Source organism: Colius striatus, chromosome Z (assembly GCF_028858725.1).
Source record: "Colius striatus isolate bColStr4 chromosome Z, bColStr4.1.hap1, whole genome shotgun sequence".
NCBI lineage: Eukaryota > Metazoa > Chordata > Aves > Coliiformes > Coliidae > Colius > Colius striatus.
Window position 1 is genome coordinate 7,206,171 of NC_084790.1, and position 27,355 is coordinate 7,233,525.

Here is a 27,355-nt window from a genome sequence, read left to right on the forward strand (position 1 = left end):
GTCCTCAATTGAGTGATGGGAAGGGCTGGACTGGAGAAATAAAAGGAATTTTTGGGTTTGAGGTGGTCTAAAGTTGTTAGATGTGGGAACTGAGAAAAGGAGCCTTATGCTAAAAGAGGCAAACAAGGAGCTTTTATTTTACGTATATGTTTAACAAGAAGCTAAAATTAGTGTCAGTGGGGTTCTGCAGTCACTTTACAAAAAAAAATCCCAAAACAACAAAGCTTAATGTTTTCCTGGTCTTGAAAAACACAAAAGCAAATCCAGGTATGTGCTAAGGCAAATCATCTGTGCATGCTGCATAGTTAGCCTCTAGATGCTCTTCAGTACAAGAACCACTGAAACCGTGGGAATAGTCTGCACAGAACACAGCTAGGAGCTCAGTGATTTGTGATTTAGTGAAGTACCTGTGATGATTAAAACAAGCTTTTGCACCAGAGCACAAGTTGGCCCCTGGGAGGGGAGTACTTTTCCTCCTGGAACAACTTACTCCCAAACAGACTGGATGGTAATGTCTACTGGTGCCTGAGATCACTGGAAGTTACCAAGGGACTGCAAGAAATAGATCACTATGATGATGTATATTAATTTTTAATTAATTGTAATTAAACATTTAGGAATACATGTAGGCAGCCTCGAGAATGTAGCAGCTGTACTGTGTTAGATAGCTCTCAGGAACTTCAGTATTGACGTTGGACTTGTAGCAGAGATAGGTCTAAAGGAAACAAAAGTGTCTGTTTATACTTCAGTATATTTGTGTGGTGATAATGTTTCAAACAACTGCTATTGCTTCTGTCCAATTTTTTTTTTTTTAACTTTTTCTATCACATCTCACAACTTGAGAATTTCTTATATAGAGACAACATTTGCAAAGCATGCACTGTATCAGTCCTCCATCTCCTGCTGCCATGCACGCATCCTTGTCCACCGTGATCTCTCCTTCTTCCAGTGTGGGTACAAAACCAGTTGCCTAGTTGGGGGAATTCATCTCCAGTTTTGCCTGCCTTGCTCGCAGCCTGTGCAAACCTGTGGTCCATGTGGATGTCAGGGACAGAGGTTGCAGCTCCTCAGTCAGGAACTTTTCTGCAGCAGGTTGGTGTCAGATTGCTGCTGTATGACAATGAGACCAGTGTTTGGGTTCATATGGATGAGCTGGTGCATGAAGGTGACTGCATGGGTTCAAATATTAAGTCATTTGAAAAAAGACCAGAGAGAAAAAAGGAAGGAGAGAGGGAGAAGACTGCAACTAAACAAAAATCTGATCTCCTAAGGTTGTCTGTTTGTCTCCAGGTCAACACAATCAGTAAAATGTATGAATTTGAACTGATTTTTATGTAGTAAAATGTTTACCTTTTTTTGCAAGGCAGACATATGTTATCACATTATTTCTGTAGAAGGGCATCTTAATCTCCTTTTTGGAAGGGACATTGGCCACTTATGTTTTGTAGTGTACATCTAATGAAGGACGAGGTTTAACACTTCAAAGAAACAGCATTTTGGAAAAAGATTCCTAGTATTAAACAAATAAAAGAGTTCAGTACAGAGATCTTTCTTGTGTTTAAGAGCAGGTTTTTGGAGTTCCAAATTGGTCAGATCAGTTTCTGGAAAACTTTTGTCTCCTTCAAGACGCATGCTGGATGTCTGCATTAATGCAGACAAAGGAGTGAAGTTTTAAGCTCAGAACATAAAACATGGGAAAAAGGCACTGGTATGCTCAGCAGGCACATTCCCTAGTAGCAGGAGTTTGCCTTTTGTCAAATACAGTGTTGCTGTAAAGAAATTTTGAGTAAATATCAGCTTAGAAAATGGATTAATTGGAAACATCTCTCAGAATAATAGTAGGAGCCTGACTCCAAAGGTGCTGCAACTGGTGTTTTTTTAATCCTTTAATCCTGTTGTATATGCTTATGTCATGAGCTGGGTGCTGGTGTGGATGCCTGCACAGGGCAGGAAGCATATTCCATTTCAGGCTTGTCAACTGCCAAATCCTAGCCTTAAAAGTAAGGCTTTGGTTGAAAACCATTGCTGAGATGATGAGATTGGCATGCTTCTGAGAACAGACAAAGGAGAGGCACCGAACACGTCGGCTAAGCAAAAGTACCTAAAAATGCAATGCTCATGTCCATCTGATAATGTGATGCCATACTTTGGAAGAACAAAAGGAGAGAGTGGGTAGATGTGTTCAGAAAGGGAAGAGACTTAGTGGCTTAGGCTTGGAGAGCAAAATATATTTGGCCTGAATTGAGGGTACTGTAACAGCCCATGCTATCAATAGGAATGATGGAAAAGAGAGGACAACCGACAAAAAGCTATGAGCCAGAGAAATTGGAGTGAGTCGGCTCATGAGCTCAGGAGAAAATTATGAAGACTGCTTTTATGTTAGAGGGCCAATGAGGATGATATGTCAGACCATGAGAGACCAATGATAAATCCAGAAATCAATTACCAAGGGGAAGGGATTAAAGTCAAGGGCCTGAGTTGTTCTAGTGGATATTCTCTATTACTAAAACCATTAAATGGTAAGAAATTGCAAGCCAATTTGAGGACGTAGAATTTAAAGTGACATTTTAAAGTAAACAGCAGAGGGTCAAGAGCGCTCTATACTCATCCTAAAGTGCTTCAGCATGACCAATGGTAACACTGGGGCCAGGTCGAAGCACAGCAGACCACTCTGCATGCACATCAGATTGGTGTGCTGGCACACCTAAGGGTCTGCAGCCATGGGGTTTGCTGCAAAAAACTTCCCCCTGCAAAGGGGTGAAAGGCAGAAGGCCACAAAGCAGGCTTCTATCGGTACCCTAATCTACCAAGCTTTTCTCAGGTTGCACAGGTGCTTGGTTGGAGCTTGCTGGCGTTTTATGCCTTGACATTTTTTTGTCATTTAAAAGTGAAAGCTTATTTTCATTTAAGAAGATTTAGAAGTGCCATCTGCATTTTTGTTTCTGTTTTAAGAGCACACCCTGTTATATTAAAAGTCTCTCCTAATACTTGTGTCCTAAAAAGTCAAATTGGTGCTGGAGATTCAGGTACTTGGAAGTGGGAGGTCCCTTATCCTATCATCCACTACATAACTCAGATGAAAAACATGCCTGTGAGGGAAGGTTCTTGGGGTTGATCAAAATTGTCTTTGAATTGTATGCAAACATAGATGAAATTGTACAGCAGAGATAGAGCAAAATCTCCGCACCTGCCATCAGTTAAGCACGATCTCACCCACTCTTGCCTTTTTAGCATGATCTAGAAAGAGGCTTTTTTCATGTCCGTTAGGCTAGAGAGATGCATTTGACATTAATGGTAGGACTTCTTGTATGCTTCTGTTAAATAATGCAAATTATTTAGGCCAAACAACCAATTACTCAGTTTCTGGAACTAGAAAACAATTCTGCAGTGGCTTCTGGCACCACCTTTTTTACACCATATTTGACAATGTCTGTTAGTGGATTCACTAGAGACAGAAGTTTTTTTTAAAACTGTTTTTTTTTAAACAGAAAAGAGGGGGGATTGCACAGATGGTAAAATGTTGTGAGAAGTCAACTGTGAAGAGGAAGTGCAGAAGGGAAGGGTTTGAAACAGCTGGTCACTACAGACCAGAAAATTTGATCAAAGCTGGTGGGGAAAACTGTTGAGTGTTAACCTGTCTGTGCCTTAAGTATGTCTTAGCTTGCCTTTTTTTCCCCTTTGGTGCCGGCATTCTCCTGATACCATGCACAGGTGGGTGATGCTGATAGCATCATAGGGATGCAGAGAGTTTTAAGCATGAGTAGGCATTATTTACTGCTTTGTAAGTTCTCATCCATCACAACCTACCTGTGTTGTTACCTGCGAAGCAGACAGGTGATATTATTAGAATGTTTTGGTAGTTGTGGGCTTAGCTAGAAGTAGCAGCTAACACAGATATTAAGACTCAAGTTGGATGTCAGCTGAAACTAAATATCTTGGATGAGGGCTGGTGAGCAGCAGGGCAGTGGAGGGAAGGGCAGTGAGGACTGCATGTGTTGGGTGGGATGTAGTGGGAGTTAGTACAAGGCTTAGCACAGCTGCCTGTGTGGATGTCTAGCAATGGAGAGAGTATTTTGTGTGATGGGGAAAGAAGTATGTGCAAGGATAAATGTGTTTGGGCATGTGAAGAGAAAAGTGATGTCCTGCTTTCCCATGCTAGTACATGATCTAGGATATATTTAGAGGCTTCAGCCTTGTCAAGTCAGACCAGTTAATTAACATGTTTAAAGCTGAGTGATATTAGGGGAAACATGCAGGGTTCACTTTACGAAGATGATGCCTAAAGCAGGGGGAGAGATTGTTGTGAGCTGTGATCGTATACACCTGCTCTCAAGGTGACCTCTTTCCTTGTCTGGAGACAACTGAGGTGGTTCTTTGGCTAAGATGTGCAAATGTAAAGCTTTAGAGCTTTCTCATCTCCTGTTGTTGCCCTGTTTGGTCAGCGGCTGGTCAGGGTACAGTAGATGTATTGAAGGATTGTGACAAGGACTTCACTATTTCTGGAAGAAAAGCGTAGATTGGCTGTAAGTAATGGTGAGTGCTTGCTGTTCAGAAATCTCCCTCTTTGCTGTAAGAGTATATGGCAAAATCTTTTTCCGTGTACTGCACACCATGTACCAGCCAGGATGCCCTTTATATGTGGAGGGTTGAATACAAATCAAAAGCAGCATCTCTGAAACAAGTGTGCCAACAACAGGGTTACAGTGCTGCTTCCTGATGCAAACAGAAGTTTATTTTCTGTTATGGAGTAATGTGGTTGCAATGTATACTTTCCTATGAGGCTCCTTGACCTTCTGCAAGTATTACTCAGATAGGAAAAACAAACTTTTTGCCGCTACGCTTATCTCAAGCTGAATGCAGTGCATAATTCTGATTAGACCAAAGGTCCTTCAACTGCCTATTAAACTTTTTCAGAACCATGTAGTACAAATGTAGTGTAAAAACAAGACTGTTTATTCAAAATAGGAGACTTATTTGCAGAAGTTACTGAGTCTAGAAGGTACTTCAGGGTGTCATTTTATCTTGCAAGATACAGAAAAAACCAGTAAATATATCTACAGTAATAAAACTTGAGCATGAGGGTTTGAGGTGACAAGTTTTTACAAACCTATGTGTCATCAGCAAGTTTAAAGTATTGATTTCTCTAGGTTGCAGGTAATGTGTTGATATTCTATAAATATTTTCTAAATTGCATATTGTCTACCAAGAACTACATGCGTTACAAGTGTGCCTCTAAGATTGGCTTAGTTGATTTATCAAAGGATAAGGTCGTCTTTGCAAAGAAGCGAGGAGAGAGCCTTGAAATGTCTTCAGGTCAAAGCTGGTGTGTGGCGTTTGGTAGAGGAGGGTGTACCAGGGCTGATGGATGAAGCATTGTGCTTCTCTGGAGCAATGGTATCTGATATGGTGTTGGGACAGGGAAGCTTCTGGTGAGCCAGAAAGCAGATCAAGAGTGACAGCTCATGCATGCAAATCTGTGATCATTGTTCTGCAGTTCAGCCAGCTGTTTCTTGTTGCTCCAGTCACATTCATGCACCTCATTATTGCAGAAGTGTGATGCTGAGGGCTTGTGTTGCTTGGGTGTTCAGCTGTATCCTGCAGATCATTTTTTGTACAGCTCCTTGTCATGTTGGGTTTTTACTTCATATGAGGATACCCAACGTCTTTTGCAGGATATTATACACCTGTTTTCAGATCTCTATTTCAGGTATTCAAAATTGGTGTGAATTCTAACTCGATCCTTATGCATTTTGTCCCTGCCAGCTTTGTATTACCTGTAGATACAATGATTGTTCTTCATTCAGTTTCAGAAATGTTTGGGCTTTCATCTTTGAACCATAATATGAGAAATATGCTTATCTGATTTAATCGCATTTAAATCACTTAAAATGCATTTTTCCCCTCAAAGCTTCCCCCAAGATTATTAAACTGAGTTATCTGAATTCTGCCAAAATAAATTTGGCTGTGTGGGTATTTTGAATGGATCTAAAAGAAGATCACAAAAATAGAAGGCTTGTCTACTGCATTACAGGTTACGTAAAAAAACTTTAGAACTGAGAATGAAAGACTTAATTTTTCATTCTGAGATTAGTTGAACTGCCACTTTCAAAATCTTCTGGCAGAGAAATATTCTTCCTTTGTTCTTATGTTCTCTTCACTCAATTTAATGAATGCCCAAGGAATGGTCATCTGTTTCTTCCAAAGTTAGTGAAAAATGTATCCTAAAAATTTGAGAATTACAGTAAGTTTCTACACCTTTTCTTTGCTCACGCAAAGAAACCTGTTACACTGCTTGCGGTAGCTGGTTCCCTCATCTTTGGTGTCTGTTTTTACAGTTTGTGTGGCAAGGGGGAGAAATACTTCAGTGTTTCCATTTGAGTTTGCTCCTGGGAAGTTACTGTCAGTGATAAGCTTCTTCTGCGTTTTTATCGGTGTCTTTTTCAACATTTGAGAAGAATAAGACCTCACTGAATAGAGTGGAACAGCAGCAAACATATTTTCCAATGTGCTCTATGGCAAGCTTCAGTCTTTATGTTATTGGATCAAAATACATAGAAGCAATCTAAGAATTGCCATGAGTTTAAACCACACAGAATTTTAAATATTAGGTTACAAATATTCCTGATATTTAAGGTGATTGCATATACACTCTTTCATCTGATTAATAGGATATATTTACTTAAAATAAGCTTTGAGAATGAAGTCTAACCATAAACAGCAAGTTACCTGCTTCCCTCTGTTCATCAATGTAGTTCTTGAGGGTTAGCTTTAAATTGATCATAGTGTAAGTTTGTTGGCTTTTCAAAAAATGTATCATGTTGAAAAACATTACCTCCTCTACAGTGTGTTAAATGCATATTGTCCAGTTGATATCTACACACCTGCTGTATTTATAATAAAACCAGTATGCTGAAGCATTCAGTCAGTAGTAGTCAGTTTAATAGAATATAGATGAATTTGAGTGTCATATGCCCTTCTTATGTTGATGATTACTCTGTAGTAACCTTTATAAGAATTCGAATGTAAAGCTTCATATATAATCCAAGGTTATGTGTTTGATAATATACCTGATTAATTTCCATTCTTATCGAAAATGCACAGATTGCTCTTTTAAGCATATTAGTATTTTAAGCTTAAGTACAAGAATATAGTATTCAGGCAACTTGTCTTTCTCCTTCATATCCAGTCACTGTCCCAAGCTGTTCATACACTCTGCCAGTACTGATGGTTAAAATAGAAATAAATTTGTTTTGTTGTTAACGTGTAATCAAATTGTTTTATAGTGGCACTTTGTGCAAATTACATTTATGAAGACTGGGCCAGTCCCACAAGTAAAATACTAAAGATTTCTGAACAGGCTGCTGAATATTGCTTTTACCTACCTTATCTTTCTCAGTGGTATTTAATATTCCATTAAAAATGCAAGGAAATTTCAGAAGGATGTCTATTTAGATTTACTGCAAGCTCATTTTACCTTCATAATAAAGTAGTGGCATGGCAGTAGTTTTTTTGTGCTTCAGTATTGCATTGTATAGCAGCACATTGGAAGCTGTTCTTATGCCAATAAACATTTTAATGATGTCTCATATTTACATTTTTTAAATCCACTCTGTACCTAGAAAATGAAGTTTTGTTACATCTGACTAAACTTAGAAAAAACTATTTACGTTTCTCATTTATGCAAATAATTGCATCTAGAGCTGAGTAAAAGAAAAAGGCTTTCAGCCCCTGTTGGAATTAATCTTTTGTGGCTTAAGAAGATTTGCTCTTGTAATTGGAGTGTTGCTGAGGTTTTTTTTCTTTCTTGGAGCTCTATGTGCTTCATTAGGATCAAGTAAATCACAAAGTCGGGGCAGTGTCTTATGTGGTCTCTGAAAGTTGCTGTCATCTGTTCTGTTAGCTGAGCTTTGTTCTGTTGGATTATACTTGGGCAAGATGCAGTTAAGCACATATGTATTATTCCGCTAAATGCTGCAGGATGACTTGTTAACTTGAATGCTTTGCTTTATTAGAGGCTGGGTGACTGTAGCTTTTCCAATGCAGTTACCGCTGTGATAGACACAGTGCCAGCAGTGCTGTCTGAGGGAGAGGTGTGCCAGAGCAGTTTTAATGACATGACTGAAATACCTAAGAGTTCTGAAATACAGTTTCTCATTTAAAATTACAGTCCTAGGTTAATCACAAGCAAAGGACTATAGATTGAAGTTTTTACGTGAACTTTTCTTTTCCTTTTAGATTATTAAAATTCCCAATGGTGATGTGCCAAATGAAGTGCATACATTTAACTTCAGCCTGGCAAATGTTGACAAAGTTAATCCTCAGGAAGGCTTTGACTGTGTCCAGCAAAAGCACTCCAGGTAAGTTTTACTTAACGTAAAATAACGAAGTATGCTCATAGTGATGAGCTCAAGTAGAAGATTAATTCCTAGCAATAGCACGTTTCTTACTAATTACAAATACTTGGTTTTACAGGGAATTCTTTTTTGTTTTACTCTTAAAGTAACATTTTGAGTACTTTCTCACCTCTTAGTGCTATTTTTAAAAGCATTCAGAGTTTAACATCATACAAGCTAAACCAGATCCATTCTACAACTGTATGTAAATATGATTATGGCTGGAAGCATGTGAGCATGCTGGCCATCATGGATAGCTGTCGTATTCTAAGAGCCACATGAATCCATTACCTTATCCACAACAGCATGACCATGATGTTTTGGAACTCAAAGGTAGTAATAGCAGTGCTTTGTCCTGGTTCTTTGAGTCAAAGTGAACAGTGTTAACACCTACCAAAGAGGCAGGAAAATACCACGCTTTTACATTAAGTCTGCTTCAGCTTATAGAATATTACGTTCAGGGAAGTATCGTTGTAATCCAGCGGTGCTGAAAAACTGTTTGTCCCATTTGTGTAACTAGGACATCGCAGGCAGAGTTTGTGTATTGATCTGTGAAGCTGATAGCAAACAGGTACACTGAGACATGTCTCCAAAAGGGAAGGTGTTGCTCAGGTTCTCAGTCACAGGAGAGCTTCTGCCCTCAATTTCAAAATGGAGATTTGTCTAAGTGATGGGGTTTGGGAGCAATAAGAAGATGAGTTGATTTTTATAGCTCTGCTTAACAGGAGAGAGCATCCTCACCCTCCTCTTTTGCCCCTTAAGACTTTTCTACTATGATACAGACTTTCAGTGAACATATTTAACTGTTTGGATTGGCAAAAAGCTGAGTGGTTTTGTGGCAGACCTGCGGGAGACTGGGACAGTGTGTTTTTTTGGGGAGATTTTTGTAATTAAACTGTACGTGAAAGAGGACAGTTGCCAAAGCTGGCATAAAGCATGGAGCAGATGTATGTACTGGGGGAGAGAGATCCTTACTCCAGTCCTGCTTTGCCTCTCCTGATCTCTGAGGGCACTTTCCTCCTTTGGGAAGGAGCACACTCCTTTAAAAAAATCCTTTATTTTTAAAGTAAGATTAAATTTTAAATATTTTAGTTCTAAATAATTTGGAAGAGCATGCCTAGGTAGTTTTAACATGGTTTTACTAATCTTCTTCAAAGCATAATCCGGACTAGCTTTTGCAAGGTCCATTGAAGCCAGGAGGGTTAATGCACAAAATTTGTGTAGTGTTACAGAGTGGTTTAAAAAATATAAAACCAGAAAGAACCTCTGCAGGGTGTCTGGTCTGACCATGTGCTCAAGGCATGTCTAACTTCAGCTTCTCAGTGCTTAGCCATTCTGTGGTGAAAAAATGTATAATGGCAGTGATGTTCAAGGAAATGGGCAGTGGGTAAAAGCTGTGCTTAAGATGGCAAGAAGGTCCATTTTTTATTTGGTAAATATGGTGATCTCAGAGAAAGGAATCAATAAATAGCCCTGAACAAATGAACAAAACTGGAGCTGTATCATCTTGAGATGTTGGGCAGTTGCTTGGTTCAGCTTTATGACTTTCAGAAATGATGTGGCTAAGTCAAGACATGAGAGTCTTGACCCTTCTTGGAGTGGGGTGTTTTAGGGTCGTGGAAGTGTTTTGGCTTAGCTGAAGACCATGCATGCCCTGTCTGTGGCCAGAGCTGTTGCAGTGGTGAGTGCTGCACAGTGAACTTGTTAACAGTGTTGACAGTTAGGTGGGTTTAAGTGAAGCATTTGTTCTGAGGTGTCCTTCTGGCTGGATGCAGTACATTGCAGGCACACATTTGAACTCATCATAGAGGCCTGGATGCCTCCCAAAAACACCTTCTGAATCCCAACACCCACCCTGACACCTCCGAGGAGGCCTCACAATCCCTCCCCAGATGCAGAGTTTGCTCCAAGTGCCTCTCCTCAAACATGAATCCTTGGAGAAGAAAGCAGGTGGACCACAGGTGCTCCTCAGCACTGTCAAATGCACAGAGCAGGTGATGAGGAGGGTGGACATTTTTGAAAGCAAGATAAGAGGAGACCAGGGCCCTATCTCGCCTCCCTGGGCCTTGCACAGGGTGTGTGCCATGTCCCTGTCATTGTCACTGCAGCACCAACACTGCCCTGAGAAGAGTGCCTTTCAAGAAGAGTGGCAAGAGGAAATTGTAATTACACCAACAGGTGGAACTGATACAGTTTGAATTTGTAGAGACAGTCTGAAATATATTTACACCCTAACCCAGCTGTCAGAACTGGAAAACGTTTTTCTTCACCTGTTAAGACAGGTTTTAAAGTTCCTGGTACAACCATACTTCTAAACCTGAACTAGTGCTTGGGCTCAACCTTTTTCAATGTTTTTGTAGTTCTGGAGTCTTGCAACTCAGTTGCGTGGGACCTATAAAGAATAAAATTATAATACGCCCAGTAAGAGATTCCTCTCAGCCGACCAGAAAGTGCACGACCCAAGCAGAAGAGGAGTCGCGCAATGGAAGTACAAAGGCTATTAAACCTAGTGGACCATTTTTAGGTATGGTTGTGTTTCATTTTTTACTGGATATCTGTAAGTTTTTAAACTCAGTAATTTATCTTTTCAGCACACAGCCTTGGGAAACATGGTGTGTTCAGAGGTCTTGGGTGTAGGCAGCTTGCTCTCGTGTTGGAGATTTGCAGTCTCCTGTTGCTGCATTCAGACGTGAGCCTTTTTTTTTCCCCCAGAAATCTTGCTATTCATTCCTTGTTCCCATATTGCATGGCTGGTTGAAATTTTGAACATTCAGGTGAGGGCTTTGTACCACCCCATGCACTTAAATTGTCTGGTGTACTGGATCACTTTATGGTTTTGTAAAAGCACATTTAAGTACCTAAATACTGTGCTAAACCATTAACCTCAATTTGTAATCTAAAGATATTAACATTGAGGAGGTCTCGTATACGAATTCATAAGCTTAATATGAAAAATCTTGCTTTTCACACTTGGCAGTTGTGATAAAAATGTATTTATTTTATGTCTTGGTCATTAGTAAGCAGTTGTTACCTCAAAACCATGTTGGATTTAAAAAAAAAACAGTTTAAATAAGGTAATATTGACATCTTCCCATGGATTTCATTGTTTTCCACAAACCAAGAAGTGTTTAGGTGGTATCATTCATTATTAAACTGTTCTGAGTACCATTTCCCCAAGGAGCTTGGAGCCAGCTATAGGTAGACATGAGTTGAGTATCCACCTCATAGGCACTCAGTTGTACAGGCAGCAACAGTCCTACTCAGAGCAGCAAGCTGAACCAGTTACATCTGTCTTCATTAAGTAAAACAGGCTCATGTTGGGCAGTGACTCCAGTTTTACAGCATCACAGACATCCCTGGCAGCCATGGTCCAATGCTTCTCTGCCTCAACTTACTGTGGAGTATTTTAAGCCAGGATCACCATGGCTTTTTGGAGATGCAAAACTGTTTGTGGCCTTGACTCAAATGGAGCTTGATATGGGTTGATACCAGGGTGTACAGTTGGAACTGCTTCCTGTCTGTTGTCTAAAATGTTCTTGGAACAGCAGCATGAGAGGAGTCACTTCCACATATTTCTAAACTTATAATTTTGGAATTTTGCATACGAATGATCAGCATGATTGTTGTTGGTGGCTAAAATAGATTATAAGTGAATATTTGGTATTAAATAAACAGGGTCTGAAGACTAGCAGAAGGACCACTACAATATTTGGGGGTTCTTTTGTTTCAGACTGGCACTCAGGGAAGCTCAAATAGGACAAGTGTAATGGTTGGTAAAGCATAGTAGTGACTTTGCAACATGCTTCATACAGTAAAAATGAGGAACTGAGATTTATAGTCGTGTTAATGCTTAGTTGAGTTTTCAGTTTGGTTAGTTTTTAAAGTGATTTGAAGGTATGACTTTAGGGGGTGTCTTGTTTGAATGCTGCTTGTGCTGATAGCTGTGCCAGGACTTTCCACCTACACAGAATTTGACTGGTCAAGACTTTTGTAATGTTTTCAGTAAGCTACTGGCAAGTTCATACTGTTCAGAAAATGTAAATGTGAGTGTTTGTGTGATTGATTAGGTTTGTTCCTGAAAACCAGAAGGACAAAGTCCAGGGAACATGCAGAGTTGAAAGGCTGTAAAGGTTTAGCCTCTGGTGCAAAACGGACACAAATCTTTGCTGTTGCTGAGGTCAAGCAGTAGATAAGCACAGCTCAGTCTCTCTGTGTTTGACAGAGAAGAGCAAGCTCCCAATTTTCTCTCATTAAGTCTCCTCATGTACCAAGCATGAGTTGATGGTTTCAGAAAAACGCCTGGTTTGTGTCACATCCTCTGCTGGCTTGCAAACAGTATTTGCTGTAATGATTTTCTGTTCTATTCTGGTATTTCATTAAATTTTTGTGTAAGAGATAGAAAATGCTATTTAAAAACACAGAGTTTGGATCTTTTTTGTGGAGGTTCAGGTTCAGGTTGGGTGGTGTTATTTTTAAATTCAGGATGCATCACTTGCAAACACTTGTGTTATTCCTCCCATTGAGAAACGCGTGTTTATGTGAGCCAAAATGCTATGCAGGCCATGCTTTACAAATTCTCTGGCCTTGGTTGCAAGAACTCTTACATTTTATGATGTATTGTTTTTTGCAAACGTGGACTTATTAAATAAGAGGTGAACATTTCAATTTAAAATAATGTGGTGTAACTTAAAATAATTCAGCAATAGTGTTGTCAGCAGGAGTAGGGAGGTGATCATTCCCCTGTACTCCACTTTGGTGAGGCTGCACCTTGAATATTGGGCCCCTCTCTGCAAGAAGGACATTTTGGTGCTGGAGAGGCTCCAGAGACGGGCTACCAAGCTAGTAAAGGATTTGGAGCATGTCTCATGTGAGGGATCTGGGGCTGTTGAGCTTGGAGAAAAGAAGGCTCAGGGGAGACTTTATCACTCTGTACAACTACCTGAAAGGAAGTTGTAGCGAGGCAGAGGTCAGTCTGCTCTCCCTAGTGACAAGCAAAAGAACAAGAGGAAGCGGCCTCAAGTTGCACCGGGGAGATTCAGTCTGGATATGAGGAGGAATTCCTTTCCTGGAAGAGCTGTCAGGCTTTGGAACAGGGTGCCCCAGGGAGGAGGTGAAGTCATGGTCCCTGGAGGTGTTTAAGAGACCTTTGATGTTGCACTTAGGGAAATGATCTAGTGGTTGATAGGGCTGGGACAAAGGCTGGACTTGATGATTTTAAAGGTCTCTTCCATCTGAAAGGATTCTGTGATTCTATGGTTCTGAGTGTTGGTACTTTCTTTAAGCAGTGATGCAATTAATTGTGTAGTCTTAGTCTCTCTGAGAATTAATGAGGAATCTTTGAATTATATGGAAGACCTTTGCATCACATTTTAGAATGCTTTCCTGAAAAGAAAAGCCTGATTTTGAGTATTCAATGTTTGAGCTTGTAAACTGGAAAAAAATAAAGGCACCATCTATATCATAATCAGTACATCTTCCTACTGGTATAATTCATTTACCATCTCTTTAAAATATTGTTTCTTTACTGATGCCTAGCTCAATACATCTTTACTACTTGTATTCTTACAGATCCTGAAATAAGTACAGTTTTTATCATTTATCTGGCTTTTAAAAATTCTTTTAAACCAACTTTATTATTTTTTCTTAACCTTTCATGTCACTGATTTTTTTTTTTTTTACCCTTACGTTAGCGAAAAAAACACAGGTCAGAAAAGCACCACAAATTGTTACAAATATTGCACCTGAGAGGAAGAAATCAACACCCGTGAAGCTTACAAACAAAGTACTGAGGCCTCAGGCAAACAGTGCTGTTTCTCATCGACCATACAGGGACAGAGTGATTCACTTACTGGCACTGAGGAGTTACAAGAAACCAGAGTTACTTAGTCGCTTGCAGGTAGATGGTGTCAACCAAAAGGACAAGAACTGCCTTGGAATGATCCTTCATCAGGTGAGCTCATGGAGTTTATGCCAGCAATTTTTTTCTTCCTGCTGTACTTTCAAATATAGTTTTTAATTGGTTACTGCAGTATTTAAATTGGAAAATAATAAACAACTTACATAAGTAAAACTACTCTCCCTGTGAGGGAGATGGAGCACTGGAACAGGCTGCCCAGGTGGGTTGTTGAGTCTCCTTCTCTGGAGACATTCAAAACCCACCTGGATGAGTTACTGTGTGACCTGCTCTAGGTGGCCCTGCTGTGGCAGAGGGGTCAGATTGGATGATCATTTGAGGTCACTTCCAACCCTTAAGATTCTGTGATTCTGCAATAATGCTGCTTAAATTTAAGTTTTCCAGTAAATTTTCTACAGATGCCTCAAATTTTGGGTTAATGTGATGAAAAGAAGCAAAGGATAAAAATTTTAGAGAGTATTTTTGTTTTGCTAGAATGATACGCAATAAGCCACTATTTCTAGCTTTTCTCTCTTGCCTTTTTTGCCCTGTCTCTTTTACTTGGACTGCTTAACTGCTGAATTCAGAGAAACTGATCGTGCATTCTCTTGATTGTGTGAAATGGTTTGTCATAGTACTTGATATTTCTTGTGATGAGTTTGTGATGAGCAAAACTTGATATTTGCACAGGTTATAATTTCATTTGAACATAGTTGATGGTCCATAAATGGTTCTTGGCTTCTCTTGGGAGAATTGTGTCACTGGGAGTGGTCCAGCCAAACATTAAAGGAGAGTGGTGCTGGACTGATTTTGAGCATACTGTTTCTTTGCTAGCACATGGATGGATTGTGTCTTTATCTGCTTTTCTAGTGTTCCTTCAAGTTCCACTTGAATTTCTTTATCAAATCCATCCAAATTAAGTGTTGTTGCTTTGTTTGACTGGTGCAATAGTAGGGATTTTTCACCCTGAAGACAGACAATTTAGTGAGAGACATGTTTTTACTTATGAATGAAGGAGTCAATTTATACTTTCAATTGATTATAAAATTCAAAAAGCTCAACTCCTTAGAGGATAAAAGGTGCAAAAACTTTTTCCTGTCTCATCATGCTTGGCAGTGTTTAAGGTGACTTTCTTGGAATCTGTTACCTGTATGTGGTGTGATGTACCTCAAGGTATTGGTTTGCATTCAGAAATGGTCATGTTGACAGCACTGCACCCTGAACAGACTTACTCATGTTTTTCTTAGCTTTGTAATGAGTTATTTTGTACAAATCTAAACTCAGCAGCCTGAAATTTGCTCAGATCTGTAGTTTTAACAAGTGAACTACTCTTTCAGAATATCTTTGTTACTTTGAATGGTTGTTTTAAGCTGGGGATAGACATGTAGACAGACACAAATTAGCAGTGTTTATCTGTCATGTTTTGGATGAAAAAATAGGCAAAGTTACAAAAAGTGGTGGTGGCATGATGAATTATTCAGCATTTTGTATCGGGCAAATCAAGGGAGACTTTTGTCTCTGAGGCTTTTTTTTTTTGAAGCTCTGCCTAAGTGTCAGGTGATGAAGCCTAAACCAGCACTTGAGGTGTCAATGACCTCAAGGTTTTAATAACTCATTTTAAGTCTTTAAGTATACTTTGTGTTTTTTCTGAAGAAAGATACAAACCCATTTTATTTACAAAGGTATACCACATGCACACAACCTTTTCATGCCCATACTTTGCTGTAATGAACCTCATCTCTGCAAAATGAAGAGTGCATCTAGGCCTGTACACGTATCCTTAAATAGTTTAGCACTAAATCTTGTTTTCAAAATTTAACTTTTTAGATATGAGTGCGGTTATTTTTCTTTTTCCCAATTGGTAGAACTTGGACATGTCTTAAAACTAAGGGGATAGATAAGTAATTCATGTTTGTACTTAAAGTTTAGTAGTAATCAGAATATCATGTATAGCTCTTCAGTAGAAAGCTGTAGTTCCTTGTGGCTTAGGCACTTGATAAAGAAAAGCTATTCTGTTTATCCAGACAAATGACAGCATACTGTGCTTGTTAATATAATCATGGAAAATAAGCATTGTTCCAGGCACAATCTGTGTTCTGCCAGTACAGTGTAGCTGTGTCCTCCTGAAGTGGAACGGCTCTAAATTTGTAGGTGAAGATAATGTTCTTCAGTTCTTAATAAAAATAAAAAATTAGACCTCTAAACATCTTTCATGTAATAAAGATTGAAAGTTTTGACATAGTTTGCCTAGATTCTCAGTGCTGTATTAAACACAAGGGGCCAGATACATGATACGTAGAGAAGTCTTCGTAGAGTATGTTTCATATGTACTTGCACAACAGTTGTGTTTTTCTGATATCTAAATTTCTACATCCCAAACTGACCATGTTTTTTAAAACTAGTGCTCATGACTTGAAGGATCTAAAAAAGCTGGAAATCTAGCGCATGGTGTCATTTTCAGCTTTGATAGAGCTTTGCAGTACTGATCTCACGTCTGTAGTTTGCATTTAGGTATAATGAACATTTATTTTCTTAAATGTCTGTGTGTAGGTAGCAAACCTGAATCCAAAGGATAATTCTTACAGTCTAAAGGATTATCTACGTAAAGAAATCCAGAAAGATTGGCCTGGATACAGTGAAACAGAGAAACACACAGTGGAATTACTACTGTCTAGGTAAGTTCAGTCTCTATGTGAAAGCAAGTAGCCATTTAAAAAACTTTTTCTGGGAAATTAATGTTTACCTTTTTTATGCAAGAGCTGTGACATAAACATTTTTGCCTTGCAACCTGAAATGTTGTGTTGTCCTTACAGAAAATTAGATTCATCTCAGAATAGCACCAGCACCAGTGTATTGAAATCTCCTGTGACTTCTAAGATCACTTTTTCTCAGGTATTTTTTTTTAATGTTATTTGCAGTGTATTACGATTTATCACACTTCATATTTGTGTAAAAGCTCTGATGTGAAGCAGTAATGTTGTCTTCAACACATGAAAAACTGAAATAGTTCTTTCTCAATTGGGTATTTAAAGGTGATTGCGCAATCAAAGATTGCAAAAACATATGATCACATAGATTCAGGGATGCTATATTTAATGTTCTTTATTTCAGAATGTTTACTGAAATATTCAGAACTATACAGTCCTTGTCTACACAGTATTTTGTAAATACACCTAGATTTCTGACACAGAAATATTTGAACAGCCAGCATGTTGGCTGAAATCTGTCCATCCATAGCACATTGACCTTGCAGAAGCCTAAACTCTCCTGTAGAGTTTAAACTCACCTGCTGAACTTCTTCATTGCCCGTTATTGTTATAAAAATCTATGTTTTCTGGTTAAATACTGAAAACTCTTTTTTTCTGTTGTCACATACCTTGTTTATCTTGGTGCTAGGAAAGTCTTCTGAAGACAAGTTATGCATGTGATTTTGCTATGTGGTTGAGTGTGTTCAAGGTTCTTCGTGACATGGTTGTTTATAATACATAACATATACACAAACATCTTCGTGCCACTCTTTAAGTAGAAAGGTTAGAAAAATCTACAAATCACAGTAGTGATTCTCTTGGAGGAATATTATAAATAGTAGAGGGAGGACCTACCTCTTTGTTTTTCCTAGCTTTTCTACTCTCAGACCATGAAATGATGCCAGTGCTAGGGGCCTCTTTACGCCTGCTGCAGGCATACAAAACCTGGATGTATTTCAACAGGGCAGTGAAGAGCTGTGCCCGGCACTCATGGTCCAAGCTGCCACATGTACACCAACATGAGCAGTGCACATGTGCTGGAGAAGATGTGAACAAGTATTTCAGCTGGAGAATAGCTGGAATGACAACTGTAGCAAAACTAAGGGGTTTACCCATTCTTACCAGCTTTGCACTTCTCACGCTGTGACAAGCACACTGCTGTGTGCTTCTCGGAGCTGCTGTTGTAAATTATGCAGCTCTGTGACAGCAGAAGCTGACTCTTAACCTGGTATGTCTGAACAGAAATCAGCACCTAAACAATCACGGCCTGGGCTCTTTGTTTTGGTGAAGCCTTTGGTGTGGCTGCTGAAGAGGGAATTTTCATCCCAAAGCCTTTTAGCTCTAGATTTGAAGAGCAACTTGTTAAATCATAAAACTAGCAACTAAGAATGAAACAAACTGTGCAGTTAGCTGCAGAGTTTCCTTGTTTGGCAAGTATTTTTAGATAGGAAAGTTGTGTTTTCAACAGTTGCCTGTTCAGAAATGCTCCGTTTTCAGAATGCGAGCAAAACATAATTCTAATGGCTTTTAATTTTATTTTTCGTTTACGATTATTACAGTTTGGCAATTTTACCGATCCTCTGAACAAGAAGCAAAGGATATCTCGCGTGAACAGTCAAAGCCATCAGCCAGTGAGTGGCCGCTGGCCTGCTTCCAGAGAGAAAGCCGCAGCTGCCTCTCTGCTGCCTCCCTGCGACGGAGCCGCTGCTCCCACTTCTCTGCATTTCACAGTCCTCCCCGCTTCCAGCCCCGTGCACATGGCCATCTTTAATTCCCCCAGCACCCCCGAGAGGCAGGGGACACAGGACTTGCCGATGAACAGCTTCAGTCAAAATAGCGATAGCATCTCGAAGGACCAGAAAGACAAATGTACTTCTCAGACTCCTCTGGGTACCCCAGTGCCTTCTGCAGTGCAGGTGACGCCTCCCAAGCCCAGAGCCAAGAAACGTGTGTGGACAGAAGAAGTGGTGCACAAAACGCCCAAGAAGGTAAAGAAGGAGGAGAGTGAGAAGGACAAAAGTAAAATGCAGGACACCATGAGTGTGAGCAAAGAGGAGAAAGGCCTTGGAAAAGAAGAAACTGCTACGCTGAAAAAATTGTCTGGTTCAGATTCAAGTGAAGGTATTTATACTGCTTTTCTTAACTACCATATGGGTAACCCTGGTCAAAAAGGACTAGTAAAACCAGGGACTTGGGGAACACAAATGATCTGGGTTTTTTTTCACTTACTACCTGTTAAGAGGTTTGTCATTATTGCTACTTTATGTCCCTGAAGTATCAATATTTTTTCTTCTGCTGTTGCATTACATTATAACTGATAGTTTAAAAAAACACAACAACAAACCCCAGAAGCTGTTTTGCTGGAACCTTATCTAAAGTTAAGTTTGTTTTTATGAGTTCTCACTCGGTAGTACAAAAATCATTAGAGCAAAGAAATCTTAATTGGATTGCTCTTGGACACAAATTGGTTAAAAGGAAGAGCTAGATACTGGAAAAAAACAAGGAATGGATATTTTTCAAGCTTAATTTCCAGTAAGCTGACAGTTCATTGAAACTTACTCCACTTTTTCCAAGTTCTGAGGTAAAAAAGTATCACATTTTTATTGCATGCTAGTTTTTTAAACTTGTAGATCAGACAAATTAATTTCATTATGTATCACAATGTGAAGTTGATTGAACTCTTCTTGTTTGTGGAAAGCCCAAAACATACATAAACTGGGATGTGTTTTGGTTTGAGGTGTGCCATGAGCTCCTCTCCATCTCAGCTGCAGAATTTATTGTTTCAAAAGATGTAGAAATGGTGCATGCTTAAGGTGACTTTGAAAGGCTGAACAGAACTGCACAAAGAACACTTGATTTCTTCACACACACACACACACACACAAAAACAGGGCACAGTTCAGTTCCTTTGTTAAATGTATGTTGTCTAATTTCAGAGACTTGACTCACAAATTAGATGTCAGGTTTAGTCCTTTACTGTCACCACCCAGAGGCATCTTTAGAGCATGCAAGGTGCCTCTTTGAAGTGGCCTTGCCCTTGTAGACAAGGATGCTTCCAGATGGTCACTTTCACGTTTAGCCTGGACATACTATGGAGTGCCCATGTGGCTTGGGATTGTTTTGAAAGTATTTGTGCTTGAATTTATAACTATATGAGCACACTTCTCCAGAAGCCAGTGTCAAAATTCTGAACAGCTACGGAAGGGACAATTTGTACTATATTTCAATGTAGCGCTTACACTGAAGCTTTTGAATAGACTGAGGCGTGTCAAAGAATGCACTTGAAATTTTGGAAATGAAATGCTTACAGGAGAACTGTTCACATAAATTATTTTGTGACTACTAATATTACTGTTTGAATTTATCTCATTTTTCCCCCCATTTTTATGCTTCTTTTTAAATCCCTACTATATGGGTAGTAATATTAAAAGAAAGAACCAAGTAGACTATCCCATGATAGCTCTTTTCTCTCCTCATGTCTTAAAGCTCAGGTAGCTTAGAAATCAGAAAGAATTGTTGAGCTTTAGCAGAAATACTGTGTTTAAACCATGGCAATGTAAGATAATGATGCATATAAAGGATTGTGGGAGTTTTTTAAGCTTTCCACAAAACCCCAAACTAAAAGCAGAGAGAGATTATCAAGACACTGAGTGTTCCTTCCTGTCTCAGCTAACTTCTTCCTTATGGAGCTATTATCCTTATTTATCTTGAAGACAGGAGGCTCTTGGTCTATTCTGTTAGAGAGATTAGAGATTAAGTGTACTGTGCTTTCCTAATGCCATTTAAAAGAGCAAAAGGGCAATTTACAAGTGCAAATAACTTTCAAACCCAGTATTGCCATGTTAATGAGGAGAAGGTCTTTGTTGCAGGTTATTGAAGCTTGAATGCCAGTAATCTGTATACAATGCTATTGACTTCCCGGCTTAGAAGAGTGTTGAAATTAAATCTAACTTTGGATATCCGTAATTAGCGGGGAAGGAGCATGGAAACATGACGTGAAAAGAACTTCAGCTTTCTACTGTGTTTCTTGATGGAACCTAGATGTCAATATATATCTCTTCCTCTATATATATATATATATATATATATGTGTGTGTGTGTGTGTGTGTATATATGTATATATATATGTCAAGCTGTCACCTTTTGTGCAGCTACATCTGTTGCTGCATAACTTGAATTGCTATGCAGATGCCACATCGTGTCTTCAAATAAGAAAAGTTGACCTCTGGTTAACACTGCAGTAGCACAAAACCTGTAGAATAAAGTAGCTGTGCCCTCTTTCTAAACCCTGATGCTGCCTACTGTGGAGAAGGTTGTGTGAGCCCTATTACTAACTTTTAGAGCATATTCCAAGTAATTTACTGTGAAAATAAAACTCTAAAGGACTTTTTTTCAGGCTGTCAGGTCAGTATTGTTTGGCAATATTAAAAATCTGTTTATCACAAGTATCACGATTCTGCTTTTCTGTAGGAGTTAAAGAAATTTCCACTGTCTCCACAGATCTTCCGTCAACAAGTGAACAACCAGACTACTTCATGTGAGTAGAGTAACAATTAATTCTCTTACCACTAATTGAAGCCATTGAAAAAAAAACCTATAAAAACATTCATTTAGCTATAAACCTGAAAATTTACCAAAATGCCATTTAAAAACAATAACTTCTTTTTGGCCACCCAACAACCTTATTTGTGTATCTGCAAGTTTTTAACTTTGAGGTTGTCTCTTAATTATTGTGGGGGGTAAAGAAGTGTTAAAAAGAATTTGAATGTATTTTAGAAGACAAAACTTTGAATTTCATTCTTCTTCAAGAACACAGTGAAAACAGAATATGAATGTGCACGGTTTTCTTTTTAACGATGAGGTAAACTGCATGCTAAAATACTGAATACGTAAATTTGAACATCTTTCTTGTGTTTTCACTGCTTAGAGCATCTAAGCTGGAAGGGTGGGGAAGGAGGATAGCAGATTTTAAGATGCAGCATTGCAAATCCTATATATGAGCTAACAGGAGTTAACCGTCAAAGTTATTTCTAAAACTTTGATGTAAAAAGGCCACCGACTAACCGAAAGCTACAACAAAATACACAATTTCACCATAGAAGGAGCCAGAGAAAAATGGAAAACCTCAGTTCACTTTTTAAATTTCAGCTGCTTAATTTTTGACTGCAAAGCCAGATAAAAACACATTAAACTTGCATGTGAAATGTTACATGTCTACAATGACTAGTGTATTGCAGTCTGTAAAGTTGCAGAAGGCCTTCCCAGTAAGTTTAATTTTAGCTTCTTAAGGAGTTGTTGCACATCAGATTAACATGCTCAAAAGTCTTTCATCCATGACAAGTGGTAAAGAACTTTCTTTAAAATGAAATAGCTCTAACAACAGAACCGTGTGATTGCCTAAATACTTTTTTAGAATATTGAAACTTTTCTATCAGAGATACTTTTCTTTAGTGTTGTAAAACAATGAAACAGCTTTTGAAAATGCCCAGTGTCTGGGCTTTTTCCATGCTCTTTTATCAGTACTCTTTTTAAAAAAAATGTGAAACTTGACAGAGGCTGCAGAGGAATAATTGGAATAACTCGGTCCATGCAGCCTGCGTTTCTTGTCAGAGTGCCCTTTTGGGGGCGGGGGGGGGGCAGGCACAGTGGGAAGCAATCTAAAGCTCTTTCCTGAGCTGGAAGGATAGGTTTTAGAAAGTTTTCATGACCCTTCAGCACTCAGAGCTGAAATAAACACCAGGACGGGAAAAGCCAGGGTGACCCTGACTCTTCCCAGCAGTGCGGCTGAGCCCCCTTGTCATGTTTGCAGTGAAGGAGGGCAGGAAAGGGTCTACCAAGACACTGCCAATTGCCACCTTCAACAGCTTCTGTCAGAGGCGTAACATTTAGCAAGGAAGGCTGGGCCTACCTGTATCACTTGAACTGTGGTGCATCTTCTGTCTGTTGAAGCAGATGGCATTGGTGGTATTCCCTGGAAAGACTAGAAGTAAGCCTGTCACTGCAGGAGAGAAGTTTAGTACTTCATGTGTTAGGCAGAGAGCTCAAACCTATATTTATTTTCCCATCTTGCTGTGTGCTTCCTAGTCATCTGAAGACAGGGGTACTGAGGACCTCGCTTATTATAGTTAAATAGTTCTAATATTAGTTAGATTAGTTAGTTAGGCATTGCAAAAAGTGAAAAAAAAAATCAAAACCAAAAAACCTACATTAAAAAGCCTTTGTGCAGGATTTCATGAAGTTGGTTTAGTTCTGATTGGACTTAAAAAGTTTAATAAAAATTCCCTGTGGGAGGAGCAACATCTGGAGCAATCTTGCAGGTAATCTAGTGGCTGTGGTGTCCTGGAAAAAAAATAGGTCGTGCTGTTTCAGACAGCTGCCTGATAATTACAGAAAGGCTGAAACCTGAGAGTGCTTGCAATTTGATCCAATTTGGAGGACCTTGGTTGTTTCTCCCCTCTTCTCTTCCTGCCTTTAGGTGCTACATAATTCAGGAGTATAACCACAGCTTTAGCATAATGGTACTTTCCATCTTAATATACAGATTATCAGAGTAAATGAACTCAAGGTTTTTAAGCAAAAGCTTAAAAAATTCACGTTTCTCCCCACTTCCACTCATTTCTTCCTTCTAGACACACTTTGCATGCGCTTTTCTGGGCTCTTGTCCTGTGCCAGGACTCTTGAAGTGGGATGTAACTGTGCCTAAGCTGGTACTCCACACTGTCACTTCACAAGTACCTCCCAGAATGTTGAAAAGCATCTGTAGTTTTGTTCTAAAAACTATCTAGGACTCAAGTCATCTGCATCTGGCCTGGGATGCATCACTGACAAAAGTTGTTGCCTGTATTGTTACAGACTTTTAACTTGTTGAGTTTTGACTGCTCATTAAAAGTAGTCTAAGGGTGGCTTGAAGGGTTTGTCCTCATGTGGAGGCGCCTGTGTCATCCAAAGAGAACCAGATCTTCAGGCTAGGAGGACCAGAGGTATTGGTGTGACTTCAGTGAGAAACCATATCTATTACTCACATTTACACTTGCATTGTGTAAAGAGCTTGTTAGATTTGCTCATGTTGGTTTGAGAGAGGGAAATTTCAATCACAGCAGTGGCTTTAAGTGTTGCTGGGGTTTGCCATCTATAGGAGGAGATGTGATGGGTTACTTTTGGTTTGCTTTGGGATTCTCTGTGGTCTGTTTTTGTTGCTGAATTGCAAGTGCTGCATTTGAATAGACAGCAACGGAACTGATGTTCACTAAAATAATCAAATTTTATCATCAATAATGCTTTGCTGTTAGGTAGGCACAAGTGTAGCCAAAAACCAAACTGCATCTAATTCCATAAATGCAGTCCCTGCCAAAAAAGTAGCGAAAATGAGTTTTGAAAAGTACATGTAACTTAATTAACCTGTCCCTTCATAGAAGATTTTAATCTAGCAGTTTCTCGATTCTCACTGAAGCTGATGCCATTATTGGTCCTTCTGTTTGAATGATGGGTAGTGCATTCTCAGTGTCCTACACTTTTTTTTCCTAAATAAAACCTCTAAAAAGTGAAATATTAGCAAATAGCTGTCAGAAAAATACGGTTGATTTCTATAGTTACCTAAATACATTCTCTTGGAGCATGTGTGCTTACCAGTAGAAGCAGTCAGTCACATAGTTAGCTGACTTAAATGGTGTAAAACTGCACATGTGCTTTTTTTCCATTAGAAAATACAAAGCTATAGTCTCACTTGAGCAGTGCCAGAGTTACAAGGATGACTTCAATGCAGAGTATGATGAACACCAGAACTTGCACAGGGAATTGGAAAGTATCAGCAGGAAGTTCAAGGATCTTGATGCACAGTGGAGGGTTACTTCTCCAGGCAGTGAAGAATATCAGGTAAAGAAGGACAGAACTGTGAAGGATGTTTCATCTCTCCTTTATCCCTTTTGAAAGTACATATTTACAGCACAGGCAGGCTCTTCCATTAAATTATATTGGTGGGGCTGTAAAATGTGCCAGATTCAATGTCTGAGATAGAGTAAGTGTTTGCATAGCTGGGATTACCAGACTGGCTGAGGCTGTCCCACCTGCCTCAACACCCAGGCTAGGTGAGGGAAGATTGGAAGTACCTGGAAACCAGCAGCAATAATCTCTAAGCTTTCCCAAACATCTCTTTCCCATGATTTTATACATGTAAACCCACAGCCACAACTTACTCATCCTCCAGGTGGCTGATCCTACCTATGATTTACCAGAGAAGGGTAATAAAAACCTGATGGTTTGGCCAGATTGAGAATGAATTTGTGAGCAGAATTGGTATTCTGAAATCCTTGGTACTGCTCAAACAGACAAAAGGACACCTTGCAAAATTTGCATGCGAGTGGGTTCTCTCTCGTTTTTGAAGCTTGGCAAAACCCTACAAAAAGTTGTTCAGCCTTCAAACTCCAGCTGTTCAGCACAGCAGCTGAGTGGCTTCTCAAAGGGAATCTTCAAACACATTCTCCTTTTGTTGCTGGTTTACAGGCTGGGTGATGGGAACGTAGCGGGTTATTTTTGCAATTCAGGAGAGTGGTGGCTCATGGATAAGAAAATAGCTTCAGTAAAACTGAGTATGTTTTTAGTGTTTTACATAAATTTGCATTTTCTGGTAGTGGAGAAAAGTTTTTCGTGTTTTCTTCATGTTTTGCTTTTTCTTTCTTCAAGCTTCTTCGTGCTGAAATCTTAGAAGAGTATCAGAAGTTAAAGCAGGTATGTGTAGCACCAGATTTGAGGGAGGTAGTAATCGCTGCACTGGCTCAAGGCTATTTTTAAGCAGAGAACAGAAATGTTTTCATGCCTTGATTTTCTTTCTCTTATCCTTACAGTCTAGCCCCAGCTACCATGAAAAGAAGTACAGATACAAGTATCTCCACCAAAAGCTGTCTCATATTAAGAGTCTAATAGGAGAATTTGACCAACAGCAAGCAGAGTCATCCATGGACCAGGACATGTGAATAAACTGAAGCTTGTTTATTTAAGACTTAGGATTAGTTGCTCTTAGATTCTAAAAATCAGTATCAAACTTTCATTTTACAAAAGATTCAGTATTAGCAGACTTAACTACTTTTGTTGTTAACAGTGTTGCTTATTTGCATATTTGAAGCTACTTTTTCTGTTCCCTTCAAGATTTGTGTTTGTTGAAGTAATTTTATCAGTAGATGCTAGGGACCCAGTACTTCTACTGTGAAGCTGTGCACATTTTAAGAAAATATTGTAGCAAATGTAAGTGCTTTTAGATTCATGTAAGGCCATTTTATGACCTTTGTTTTTAATGCAAACTCTTTGCCTTAAGCGGTAGAAAGCTTAGAAATTTGCACAAAACAAAAAAAGCACGTTGTTTTGGAGGGTGAAAGAAGCATGTGTATCTTTTGGAGGGTGAAAGAAGCATGTGTATCTTTTGGATTGTTTTGAAGCAACTTTAGCCCCCCATTGCAGATGTTGCCTTAAGGTGTTTGTTTGTGTGTACTTAGTGTAATTAAATTACTATCTGCAGTGTAATTAAATTACTATCTGCATGGCTTCCCACTTGGCTGAAGCACCTGGGAAGTGCTATGTGAACTAGGTGTGACTGGAGGTGTGTGCTTTTACCACCTGTGTTTAGGGATGTGTGGGTGTGAGCATGCATGATGGGGGGGGGGGAAAGAAAAACCAAAGCTGCTACTCTAAATAGGCCAAATGCTCAGGTTAAAACAACTGATGAGTGTTGGTGTAGGTTTTTCCTATGAAATTGCTACTTCTGTGGTTGAAGAGGAGGGCATTTCCATTTCACTGTTTGTGAGCTTGAATAATATTGGGGAAATTGATGCTTTATAGATAGTTTCTTTATATAGTTTTGGGGAAAGGTTATGAAGTCAAACACATAAGTTCTTTATATACTATTATGAAGTATTTTTAGAAGATAAATACGCAGAGAAGCTATTGCTTACATTAAATATATATTTTAAGATTTTTTTTTGTCCTGGGTGCCAGGAATGTAACAAAGAAGAGATGTATTTAACTGTAAAATACTGTGATCACCAAACAACACAAACTTTCATTTCATGCAGTTTACAGGTTTACTTTGATATAAACAACTACTGACTTTATCATGTGAAAACACGGGTTATTTGGTCAACATTGAGCAAAATCTTTGTGTGTCTTTACTATGTTTGTCTCTTCAAAATGCTGCCAACTGAAAAGGGAAGTGTTATATTTACAACTTCTTGAAATTTTGCCAAAATTTTGGTAGTATTGCTGACAGATCTTATCTCCAGCATCCAAACAAATCTGTTGAGTATCACTGTAAACAAGACAATGTCTGATTGCCA

The 27,355-nt window shown here is 39.1% G+C and overlaps 1 protein-coding gene across 1 annotated transcript in view; it reads left to right on the forward strand.

The window, feature by feature from the left end:
* The window catches only part of ELL2 (elongation factor for RNA polymerase II 2), a 30,881-nt gene extending 4,879 nt beyond the window's left edge, over positions 1-26,002 (forward strand). The window contains exons 2-11 of the mRNA XM_010200208.2: positions 8,236-8,357; positions 10,754-10,917; positions 14,084-14,343; positions 16,837-16,961; positions 17,100-17,178; positions 18,593-19,154; positions 21,504-21,570; positions 24,734-24,905; positions 25,713-25,757; positions 25,874-26,002. Coding sequence (XP_010198510.2) covers positions 8,236-8,357; positions 10,754-10,917; positions 14,084-14,343; positions 16,837-16,961; positions 17,100-17,178; positions 18,593-19,154; positions 21,504-21,570; positions 24,734-24,905; positions 25,713-25,757; positions 25,874-26,002 — 1,725 coding nt within the window. The remainder of the gene's footprint in view (positions 1-8,235; positions 8,358-10,753; positions 10,918-14,083; positions 14,344-16,836; positions 16,962-17,099; positions 17,179-18,592; positions 19,155-21,503; positions 21,571-24,733; positions 24,906-25,712; positions 25,758-25,873) is intronic.
* Positions 26,003-27,355: the final 1,353 nt, after the last annotated feature.